We start from the raw sequence: 12855 nt of genomic DNA on the forward strand, positions 1-12855 counted from the left end.
AAAATTACGGACTATGTACATAAGCTTAGCAAATCTATCCTATCGTAGATATGTTTAATTTTTGCGCTCAATTTCACACACGATTCGTGTCATGTAAATAATACAGAACTCGTATTACGCATTATATAATTTTTGATTTTTTTTTAACTTCATATAAAATTATTAATGAGTTTTGGTTTTTATTTAACTTGTTGATTATATATGGTAAATGTTGATCAATAACTGTCAATATATTATACTCTTTTTTTTACATTTTATACACTTCAAACAAGGTTGTATAAGATTTACATAGGTTTGTCATCTTCTCTGCAATCTCAATGCAAATGAGTTATAAAATAAACCTAGTGACGGCATATAATTCACAAGTTTTGCTGCAAATAATGAATATGATTTCGAAATTTGCAAGTCAATTTTATTGACTAAAGCGCGCCTGTATTCGTAAAAATGTGGGAAATGTCGGTAAGATATCGATAAAAGATATATGTTACAGTCTAGTTTTCTACTATATCATATATAAGTAAGAAGATTCATATTTTATTAGTGTTTTATCTATTTTCCGCGATGTGGCTATTCGTTTCAGTTCAAATTCTCAGAATTTTGTTACTAAAAAGTTTCAAAATAGTAGAATTTTCTATGTATTTTATTTCATGCATGTATTTATTATGCTACTTCTTTTTTGTTTGAAAAAATTTCTTGTTCTCTTGTACTCTGTATTTCAATCCTTTCAATAGTTACGTATAATTCCATTATGAAGTTTCGCTCTTGTTATTTATAAAAATTAAATTTTAATTACAGTAGAAAAGCTACTAAAAATGTAAGGAACTTAGAAAATTCCAAATATATCATTCGTATAATTTTAATTTAATAGTAAACATTATAATATTGTGTTTTATTATAGTAACCTTTTACCATTATAGAGGAGAACAAACGTAATTTTTTAGAAGTTACGATATGCAACAATACAATAATTTTTACATTAGTTTCGTTACAATATTATAAATTTATATATAATACATATTTTATAGTTTATTGTTCTTATAGGTAGCGTTAAATTATATTTCCCGAATTTCATTTAGAAAATCGTACTCAACAGTGCATTATATAACATAATACGTAACAGTTGGCTTGAATTACAAGTGTATCGTGAAGATATTGTACGTTAAATGCAAGTTGTCTAATATGGAGTAAATATCGTTAGAATTAATATTGGAGTTTAAGAATTATTAAGAACTATTCAATTTTTAAGATAACGACATCGACTTGTCTGTCTGTCTGTCTCTCTCTCATCTAATTTTTTGAACAAATTAAATCTTACGTATTTAAAGGATGTGCGTCTATATTATGATTGAGTGACAAATTTAGCAACTAGCAATATTTAGAAAATTTTTGGAGACACCAAGCATGAATCATAATTTACATATAGGTTTCTTAAGCTCTTTCGAAAATTTTCTGTATTTTTCGAAATAAATTGAAGATAATTTCGAACAAAAATACGTAGAAAAAATTTTCTACGAAAAGAGAAACGTATTTCGTTTATTTATTTTTTCCCATCTTAGCTTGAACAACGAAATATTTTGTACACGTAATTCTCTAACAATAAGTCAAGCATACTTTCAAATACTCGAGCAAAATTTTTCAATGCAAGTATGTCAATAAATTGAACCCATCATCAAGCCATCATTAAAAAATGAAGAAGAGCGATTTAATTTCTTTTAAAATTTTTCCAAAACCTCTTATCCTTTCTTCTACCAAAAAAAGCTAATACATCAAGTGTCAGATCTAAATTTCGATCAATTCATGATCCTCGATTCTCAACATCTGGATGGCTCCCAAAGGCTGCATACCAGACGGCGCATCGTCGCGCTACTTTATCGCAAAATTCGTAACCAGATGCTCGAAGGCGATCTCGAGTAACCTTCGTCTGATCGTGGGCGTCGCTTCGACTCGCCACGAAACATTATTTTCGAACTGTACGGTGGGAAACCTCGGTGAAACCTAACTTTTCAAGCTGAGAGGACCATTGCGCAATCGAACACACACAAACCACACTAATCAACTTTATAACGAAAAAAAAATAGTTACAATATTTTACCAACATTTCTGTGCAAAATTCATCCTGGAACTTTTACTATTTATATTATTATTAATAATACAATTTATTGAAAAAAATAATACAATTGTGGTATGCATGTGCACCATTGCATTTGTAGGAAAAGTTCTACAAAAGTATTCTTTCAGCTATTCATCTTCCTCCTTTGAGAATTTTGTCTAACTGCACTGATAACTAAGTTACGACCTGGAACAGTTAACTGTAGATTATTCTGAAGAGTGGAAAATGCGAGGGAACGCACGGAGGCGACCATTATTCGCGCACGTGCAGAAGAGTTTCGCTGGCCGCCGCGTCGTGGCTCAGCAGACTCCGAAATGTTGATGCTAAATAAAACTCCTAGCTGGTTGGGACGATGCCATGCGTTCTAATTTTCACGAAGGCAGATCGCTGGCCCGGGACGTGATCCGCCGCGTCGTTTCGAGCCGGATGATTCGATAGTCTTTCGAAGCTCTCTCCGGGTTACCTGTTCTTCGTGGCAAGGAGAGGGAAGTTTACACATAGATAAACGGGAAAACGTGTCTTTCGAGACCAAACAAGGAAAAATCGGTGTTAATTATAGAGAATCGTTTCGATAAGCGAATAAACTCGTACGCTTATGACGAGACACGGAAAGGTCGGTGACTATTAGAATCATTCGCGGCGAAAAACAAAAAGATCTCTTTGATAGTCCTTCGACATGAGCAATTGGAGAATTGGTGATAATTCGGGGAAATTCTTTCGATCAACAGAAAAATTGGTCGTCTGAAACGAGATACAGGAAAGCTCGTTTGCGAGTACTTTTATACGAAAGACTGGCAAATTGATGACGATTAGAAACGATCGTTGCTGCGTCTATCGAGAAAAGTTGAATCGTTGCGTACTCTAGTAATTTATTTACTTGCCTACTAATCCTTCTCCTCAAAACGAGAAAGTTGAGCAACCTGTGACGATTAGAAGAATCGTGTCAAAATTGGTGTGCGATTTACTCATCCAATTAAGACTTTAAAAATCCTTCAAATTAAAAGGTTGAAAAACTTGCGAAGATTAAAGAGAACTGTTACGAAATAGGTGTTTGTATCTGTAATTATAAGTGAAGAAAAGAAGCAAATTTTGAAGCTTCCAGTGGTGAATCGTGGGTTCTTCCATGCGAAGGTTGCGGTGACATGGCTGCCGCCCTTTTGGGCAAGTGCGTTGGATTACTGGCTCTGGTGTTGCTTCTCTATAGTTGTTGCTATGGCTTCCGTATTCGAGATCATCCATCGTCGACGGAGCAACCACATCGCGCCACCTGCACTTCCATCTTTGGCAGATGCCAGGAGAAGACGATCACGGCCACGTCGAACAAAAAGTGGCACGACACTTCGCGGCTTGCCAGTGCTCCTAGGAAACCACCTGTCGAGCTGACGTCAACGGATGACGATAGAGTAACAGAAGAAGAAAAGTATATGAAACATGAGGGAGGTGAACGTGACTCTGATTGGATAGAGAAGAGTCTTGAAGAGGATGAGGATGACGAAGTGATCGTGGAGATAGAAGAAGATACTGACGAAGTAATTATGAGTTACGATGAGGATCAGGATGAAAGAGAGGAAGAGGAGGAAAAAAGTGGAAATGATGATGATAGTGATGAAGAAGAAGATAGAAAAGTAATTATGAAGAAACTTGTAGAGGATACCGAGGAAGACGAAGAGAAGAGCGAGAAAGTGGATTCGAAGAAGAAAATAAGCTTGGAGAAAGGTTTGAAATCTAAGAAACAAGAGAAGGATGAAAAGGACGAAAATGAGGATGAAGAAGAAAAACATGGAAAGAAATATAGGAGAGATGTTCATGGAAAACTGGCTGCAAAGAAACTTGTAGAAGATATAGAGGGAGATGAGAAGACAAGTGAGAAAGTGGATTTGAAGAGAAAAATGAGTTTAGAAAAAGGATTGAAAGAGACAATGAAATCTAAGAAGCAAGAGAAGATTGAAGAAGACGAAGACGAAGACGAAGACGAAGACGAAGACGAAGATGAAAACGAAGGCGAAGACGAAGACGAAGACGAGGACGAGGACGAAGACGAAGACGAAGACGAAGACGAAGACGAAGACGAAGACGAAGATGAAAACGAAAGCGAAAGCGAAGACGAAGACGAAGACGAAGACGAGGACGAGGACGAAGACGAAGACGAAGACGAAGACGAAGAAGAAAAAATTGTTTTACCTCCACCACGAAAACTAGAAAAAGTTAGACACGCGGACAAAGATAAGGTTAGGTCAGCAGAAATAGCAATTGTTACAGAAAAACCGAAGGAAATACCAAAAGTAGAGAAGAAACCAGAGGAAAGCGTGAAGAAGATTCAAAAATTATATGAAAAGAAGTCGATGGAAGAACCATCGAAGCTAGTTGAAGCCACGAAGAAAGTGGAACCCGTGAAAATAACGAAAGCTGAAATCGAATCTTCTGAATCGAAAATTGTCGTGAAGCCGGAAAAAAAAGCGCAGATTTCAGTGAAGACAGAAGAAACGGCGAAGGTTTCGGTAAAGACAGAGGAAAAAGCGAAAGTTCTGGTGAAGACGGAGGAGAAAACGAAGGTTCCGGTGAAGACGGAAGAAAGGACAAAGATTTCGGTGAAGACGGAAGAAAGAACAAAGATTCCGGTGAAGACGGAAGAAAGGACAAAGATTCCGGTGAAGACGGAAGAAAGGACGAAGGTAAAACCGGAAGTGTCGAAAACACGGGAACCGGCAAAAGTGAAAACAACGAGTGCTCAAGCTCCGGCTAAAGTTACAGAAGTTAAGCGATCCGATAGTGAGTATCGTGAAAGATTGAATGTCGTGATTTGTTGATTTGTTCTTTGGAATTTGCGGAAGACACAGTACTTGTAAATACAAGATCAAATGTAGTTATTGGAATTACGTCGATATAAATCGTTTCATCCAGTATAATGTAAATCGTGTTTTATCCAGTTGTCCATGGAGAAAATCATCGCAGAAAGAAATCTTTGTCGAATTTTTGGAGTAAAATGAGTATGATATTGTGTTGCAGAAGATGAGTCGAAAGTAAAAACGAAAATGCACGTGGAAGCTTCTTTCACTTTGGCTCGATTGAACGAAGCGATACTACGCGTACCGACATTCGTGCCAAATTTCACGGCCGTTGAGAACTCCGAATGTCAGCAGCATGGCAAAATCTTCTTACGACAATTACGGGGTTATAAGTTATGGGCGTTGCAAAGTAAGTCACCTCTTTTTTCCATATGTTCGTTCTAACAAATTTTATCTATTCGACCACGTTGAGTATTGATGACATTACGTTGGCGTCACACATGAATAATTCTCAAATGGCATCGGAATGGTCGACGAGTTTGAAAAGAAATATTTCAGTCAGAATAAAAAGCCACGTGATTTCGGTCCAATAGTCAACGTATTATATTTTCGAAAATGAAATAATTAATCTAAAGTTGAACATGGTGTTTGAGTTTATTCTTCCTCTGATTTTTCGTCTGGAAATTTTCCGAATCATATTGTCAATATTTTATCCGTTTGTGTTTCATTGTCTCTATGGGATCAGTGTTAGATTCGAGCGCAAAAATTCCATCGGGTCTATTGCGAGGGAACGTGAATCAACTTGGAGATTTTGACGAGTGTTTGGGTGTGATGGCGCACGTGAAATTGAATGAAAAAACGATAAGGGTGCAGGGCAAATATTGTTTGGCCAATATAGATTTGTATCCATCTCATCCGGACATGAAGCTTCCGGTTAATATGATGCAGGCACGTTCTTTCATAAGAGGAAGTATGTATGATGTAAGTGAATGATTTTATTTTTTTGTTTGCATTTTATCAACGATATTGATCTTCTTGCTGCAACCAAAAGCACATTGTTTTCAATACCAGTGAATACTTTCCGTACTTTTTCATACCGTGAAGATTAATGAATGATCAAACTTTCGAGAAATTCTATTATGATGAACGTTCACTTTTTCAGCCTGGTCACTTCATTCCAAAATTCACGACGGTGAACTGGGCAGTGTGTCTTCCAGCGGCGTGTTCCGCTGAAGACGCACGAATCGTTGTCGAGGAAGCATTGAACGACTATAACTCTACCGTAGGAATTACATTCATGGTAGATGTCAATCCTAACATGTGCTACGTCAAACAAAAATCACGAAGCTATTCGAAAGAGACGATCGGTGTTCTGTATGTATTTATATTTATAATTAAATGGCGGATTTTATGCATTTATGTGAAATTTAAAAGGTATAGAAATGTACAGAATGCATATAACATTCAAAAATCATCAAATTATACTCGTTATACTTACTGTGAGTGAAATAAATCTCTGCTTAACTTCCATTTCTCCAATTGAGTTCACAAAAGTGTAAATTTGCATAAAAATCCGCAGTATATTTTTAATTATCGAATTAAATTAATTTAAGGAATTCACAATCGAGCTCTATTCTTATGAGAGACCATTAAAACAATTTTATTAAAACGTTAGAACTACTAGATTATTTCATAAATATGTTTTCTATAGAAGTTCTTATAAAATTATTAAAACTACAGAAATCCATTTTTACATTACGTTCTCAAAGTAGGCAAAAATGAAAATAATTTTCTTTTTATTGATAATTGTGGGTTCCTTCACAAAATTCAGATATTACAAAATTCTTCAATTTTCATATTATCTGATTAAAAATTATAACAATAATAAAGTGAAATATTTAATTTCTTTTTTCTTCTTTCCAATCTTCTTTACAGATATTTCTACGCAATGATCATCTGTCTCGTCGCTGTAGCAACCACGAGAGATTATTTAGTGGTGTCGGAAGGAAAAGGTAGATTCTCATAACGTTTTATATTTTCAGCAAGTTAATGGGCTTAAAAAATCTTCTAAATTTATTTAAGTAGTTTCGTTTCAAATATTTTATTCTACGTACGATGTCACAAATTTTTATTACACGATCGTTGGTCTTTACAGGAAACTATTCGGAGAGAATAATAATGTCCTTTTCCTTACGGAGAACCCTCAAATCTTTATTCAGTAAAGGATCCAACTATGCCGATATTACATGCATTCATGGAATAAGGACACTCGTCACGATTATGCTTTACATTGGTCATCAAATCATACCGATTTCGATGTTGCCATTTTCCAATCGAATCGAACTCACAGAGGTAAGGATAAAGATTTACATATTTGCTCAAACGTATTAAAACAAATAATTCCTTATTATAATACCGCGGATTTCTATGAAAATTCATGTTTTTGTGAACTAAAGAAATAGAATTAACATTTCTCTTCATTGGTTTTCTGTGTCCTTGAAGTTTGCGTTTAATGTCTGGTGTTAAAATAGGTAGCGAACTCTCCTATCAGCTCGATAATGAGGGTGTCAATGGTTTACACAGACGCGTTTTTATTGCTTAGCGGTGTCCTAGCTGCTTTCAACATGGCGCACGAATTTATAACACGGGGCGAGATTCGATGGTTTTGCCGTTTTATTGCCAGATATATCAGGTAAGTTATGGTTGACTCATTTGATTATTAAAGTTATTATAAAGATTATTAAAGGACTATTAAAACAATGTCAGATATTTTATTTCACGTTCTCGCTAATAAATTCATTTATTAATTTATTAACAGTGAAATTTTTCTTTATATCAGTGTATAAATATTCTTCTATATAATTTCGCTATTTCAGAAAATTTTGAAAAGTTGTATTTGACTTCAAAGTTATATTCTTATTCAACCAAAATCGTTACAAATATTTCACTGTATAAGAAAAGGATAATAAAATCAAATATCTCAATTTGAATTTTAACGCCGAGTTCTTGAATTTGCATTTTGTTAATTTCTTTTATTAAAGTATATTGATTCTTTCGATGCTACTTTTTAGACTCACTCCAGCGTTACTCGCAGTGGTATTTTGGTACGCATTCATAATGGAGCACATTGGATCGGGACCACAATGGAATAGCGTCATAGTACCAAATGCAGAGCTTTGCAAAAGCAACGCGTGGACGAATTTGTTATACATACAAAATTTCTTCCCCTTCGAAGAGATGGTATATAAGTCGTTTTGAAACTGTGCGAGGACTTCGCAACATAATCACAATTATAATCCTATTTATCGATTATCATAAACAAAAACATTCCAAATTATTCTAGAAGATTAACTTCGTTTTCATCTACAATTAGATCTTGTGTTTTTTCAATGTTACTAGTGCACCAATCGTCGTTAATTTGAATTCTATTATAAAATTAGTCTTTGCGTTTCACCAACTTGATTAACTTCGGTCAACCTCATTCGATTTAACAAATTTTTCTTGATCGATAGTGTGCAACCCATACCCACCAGTTGGCTTTAGACATGCAATTGTCACTATTAGCCCCAATGTTGGTATTCTTCTTAGAATGCAGGCCTATCATTGGGATTCTTGTAATATTTTTCTTCGTCTTATTGTCAGCTACACTCCGTTACGTAGCAACGATGAGCAATTATCTTTCCGTTGTTGTTTTCCATGGAATGTCGTAAGTATATCTTGCCAATTTTCAATATAAGCTTCTTCATTTTATATTCAATCATTTTAAGCGCAAGCCCTTGGTTTCAGATTGAAGCACCTTTACAGGACTGCCAATTTAGTTTACGCATTACCATTACATAGAGCAACGCCGTATATATTTGGTATAGGACTTGGTGTGTTATTACGGCACACAGGAAGAGATGTCAGAATCCACAAGGTATAGTAGACTGCAGATAAGATTTATTCTACAATTCAAAATACCGTGACCCATCAAATAAACGAGATGTATCGTACTAATTTCAGGTGTTAGTGATCTTGGGATGGTTGATCGCGATGGCCTTGGGATCCTGGTCGTTATTTTCACCATGGCACTTAGCCAGAAGGGACTATGTGTACGATGCTGAAGAAGCAACCAATTATGTTGTGATCAGTCCAGTCTTTTGGACCTTGGCTTTATGTTGGCTCATTTTTGCGTGCTACACCAATCACGGAGGTCTTTCTTAAATTATTGAATATTAGGCGTTAACACACAATTTCGATTATTTATTAACAATGCTAATTTTTATTTATAGGTATATTAAATAGATTCCTTTCGAACTACTGGCTATTACTCTTCAGCAGAATATCGTACGCTGTATATCTAACACAATTCGCAGTATTTTTCTACAATGTTGGGACCACCAGACACTCTAGCGAATTTCATCTTCACAGAGGCGTATGTATAATATGAATCTCGAAAAACAGCATCCACATCTCTTGTTAACCGAGTAAAATGAATTAACTTGTCACTCAGATCCCTAATCTCTTAGATATAATAATCTCTATATTTCCTTTCAAAATTAAAAAAAAAAAAATAGAGACTTCTTCTTTCTTAATGCGTCTTTATGTCTTTTTCTTTAAGGAGAAAAAACATTAAATTTTCTGTTGCAAACAATTACAATTAATTTGTTGCAATTAACATTCAATTTCATGAATTTTCCGAACTATTGTATCTAAAAGATGAATCACTTAATAGGTTAAAATAACTAGGATACTAAAATAAAGTGTACCTTTCCAGCTAGATCTTCTGGAAGCAGCAATAGTCATAATCATCTCTATCATCCTAACCTTATTCTTCGATATTCCTATGCAAGAGATCAAGAACGTGCTTATGGAGAGTACAGACTCCCTGAACGCAGAAGTATCAATATCAGAGAAATCAGCAATCGTCGAGTCTTCAACCTCAGAAATCTCGAAAACCTCAAAAGCTCCAAAATCAGAACTCCATGAAAAGAAAATGTTCGAAGAAGAAGAAGTAACTTCAACAGGCTGGGACTGGCAAAGAGACATAGTAGATGGTGGTGCAAAATACTCCAATGAGAGCATAGAAGACGAAGAACGAGTAGACATGCCTATCTTAAAAAAGTCAAGTGGCAGAAGACGATCATTTATTAGTCATGAACCATCTGAAGCCGAATATCTGTCACATTGGCTAAAGAACGATAACAAAAGATTCTCAAATAGTACTGAAGACTATAGAGATCGTGGAAGAAGAAGCAAAAGCAGTCAAAGGGATTATCAGGAGAACGAAGCTTTAAGGTGACTATTCATTTGTTGGAAAACATTTTTATATTGAACTTTTTTCAATATAAATTCAGTTATATACGATTAAAACCATAACTTCTACTCTAAATCTTTCTAGAGCGCAACAAGAGCGAGAAGAATCAATTAAACGAAGCAGACGCTCTCTGTCAAGAAGCCTCGACACTAAAAAATTATCTACACGGGACAGCGAGGACGAGGAAGACTATCCAAGAACCAAATATGAAGAAGACGAAAATGATCCGAGGTACAGGCGATCGCAGTCCAGAGGAAGATCCGTGATCAGGGAATCGGACGATTATCGTTCCTGGGACCTTCCTAAAGATTCCAAAAGACTTCCCAGAAAATCCGAAGAACGCGAGCCTATACAAAGACAACCAAGAGTCTCAAAAACTTTTTCTTCAGAAAGCGAAGAAGAACATTTTCCTCAACAGAGAAGAATTGAAAAGAGACACGTAGAACCAAGGATCAGCGACGAAGAGGATTGGGAGAGCGAGTTGAGAATACGTCGAAAGCAATTCATGGAAAAATTGGCGACACGAGATCCTGCATCTGAAGAAGAAAACTTGATCTCTTTACGAAGATCTTCAGCGGAAGGAAAGCTAGCATTGCTAAAAGATCCAACAGGAGATGACAATATGGATTCCTGGACGGTTAGTGTAGGTTCGCGTGTTGCTCAATTAGGTTCTTCTCAAGAACGAAGTGAACCTGAAGACGACTATATTCGACGAAGAAGAGAATATCGTGAACAGGCTCCACCTCCAAGAGAAGACACCCAAAGCGAAGAAGAAGCGATTTGGGATTCCACAAGAAAATCTTATACCAGTAGTAGTCAGGTGACTTCTATCGAAGAAGACGACGATATTGATACTTATAACTTCGTTCTAACAAAAGATAGTAAGAGAAAATCTGTTCAGGACCTTTCTAGGTTACCTCAGGAAGATTTTGACTTTGTAGAGTTTGAATTGACTGTTGGAAAGAAAGAGGGTGAAGGTTTACTTAGGTCTTCTTCTGGTTTGTATAAAAGAGAGTCGATTATTAAAAGCCAGGCTAGTGAAGAAGATCCTGAGTATCTTCTTCCCGAAAGGCCAAAATTGGTGCAGCAGGAGAGGGAGCATCCTTTTAAGAAAGCTTGGCAGATGCAGAAGTCTAGGTCTGAGGAAGATAGCGCTGCATACATTATTAAAGAATCTAAGGAACAATCTAAAACAGAAATGAAATCGAAAGATGACGAAACTAAGGAGACTAAAGAAAGTAGAAAGGAATTTAGTGGAGAACAGTATGAAGACACTGGCATGTTTGCTGATGATGAGTCAGAATCGGTTATGCTGGTTCATAGTAGTAGTGATATTGATGATAACACGAGAATGAGTTCGAGGTCTGAAGAAACGGAGTCAGTTTCAACTGAGAGGAGTAAGAGTTCTAAGAAAAATAGTGTGAAGTCATCGGATGTTGAGGAGGATTCTCTGAGATCTAATTGGCCATCGGAGGAGGAGCAAGTTTATAGAAGCGGTCCTAGGAGTAAATCGGAGGAGACAGAGTGGAGCTGGGAAAGAGAAGAGACTTGATGAAATGAGTGAGTTATGGAGTAAGAAAAATGATTATAAATTAAATATAACGAAGTAAATTATTCTGCTTGGATTGGTTGAGAGGGAAGGGGAAAACGAAGCGGACTGGATTTTGGGAAGGAAGGAGTGAGGATTTGAAAGGAAAAATGGATCATTGAGGAGTTGATGATTGATAGATTTAATTATCGTTCCGTGAGAGAGAATAGAAAGAACGTATTTTTACAATCGTTTTATTCTTATGCGTGTAAAGAGGTGGAACGATTTACAGTCAAACAGAAGTCTACGTACACCGCTACTTATAAATCACATAAAGCTTCTAATACATTAGCTACACAGAAACCGTGTACGAGTTAAATAAAATCTTAACTTTTGGTGTTGATAAAATTAAAATTAAAATTTCGTCCCAAGAGTTTGTGAGCTAAATGTTATTATTATTTTAATTTCTTCTAGATATATGTTAATATATTGATCAAATTCATTTTATGTCTTAATGAGAATTGAGTAAGATATGTAGAATTTTGTGACCGATTGTACATCTTCTCTGCAGTTGTCTCCTGTTTCTGGTTTCAAGCTCAAGATCGTTTATCTGTATTTAAATCTATCGTCAAAACACATAAGTCGAATGTAATCGTGGAATTACAATACATGTTAAAAGCATTGCGAATGACAAGACCAAATTATGAGACCATTTTCCGTAGAGTATAATAAATTATTCGTTAAATATAAATATATTAGCATTGTAAATGAATGAGATAGTAATATTGGAAAATTCCGTATTTCTTCGGTATTTATGACGTTCCTTATCTTCTTACATTTGATGGAATTTGTTTATTGTAAAGGATGCGAAGAATACTAGTAATAAAATTATGCTAAATAAGTGTCTTCCTTATGAAATTTTTTAACTTAATGAAATTTCATTTTTTACAGCCTTGTTTCAATATTTTTTCAATGCTTCAATATTTCATTTGGAATATTATAATTATTATTATAACAAATAGAAAAAGATGCTTATTTGAATCTGTATTAGACAAATCAGTCGCAAGATTTAAAATTCTATTCTAAGATTTATTTTCTTATTATTATTATATTATTTATTTTATATTTTATTCTA

General features: G+C 35.3%; 1 protein-coding gene across 1 annotated transcript; it reads left to right on the top strand.

Moving 5' to 3' along the window:
- The first annotated feature begins 2489 nt into the window (after nt 1-2489).
- On the top strand, nt 2490-12621 carry LOC126917585 (uncharacterized). Its single transcript, XM_050724615.1, has 14 exons — nt 2490-4879; nt 5117-5305; nt 5642-5877; nt 6059-6270; nt 6832-6908; nt 7052-7248; nt 7428-7588; nt 7968-8136; nt 8409-8602; nt 8683-8812; nt 8899-9088; nt 9168-9310; nt 9653-10173; nt 10277-12621. Exons 1-14 carry the CDS (start codon nt 3253-3255, stop codon nt 11742-11744), a joined length of 5514 nt encoding a protein of 1837 aa, XP_050580572.1. The 5' UTR covers nt 2490-3252; the 3' UTR covers nt 11745-12621.
- Nucleotides 12622-12855: the final 234 nt, after the last annotated feature.

This window comes from Bombus affinis, chromosome 6, assembly GCF_024516045.1.
Source record: "Bombus affinis isolate iyBomAffi1 chromosome 6, iyBomAffi1.2, whole genome shotgun sequence".
Classification (NCBI taxonomy): Eukaryota; Metazoa; Arthropoda; class Insecta; order Hymenoptera; family Apidae; genus Bombus; species Bombus affinis.

What these genes read in the sequence shown, in the direction of transcription:
- LOC126917585 (XM_050724615.1), top strand. Translation starts at nt 3,253, where the DNA reads ATGGCTGCCGCCCTTTTGGGCAAGTGCGTTGGATTACTGGCTCTGGTG. An exon ending in AAAGAGACGATCGGTGTTCT is followed by an intron (nt 6,271 to 6,831) that starts GTATGTATTTAT and finishes TCTTCTTTACAG; the next exon opens with ATATTTCTACGCAATGATCA. An exon ending in TTTATTGCCAGATATATCAG is followed by an intron (nt 7,589 to 7,967) that starts GTAAGTTATGGT and finishes GCTACTTTTTAG; the next exon opens with ACTCACTCCAGCGTTACTCG.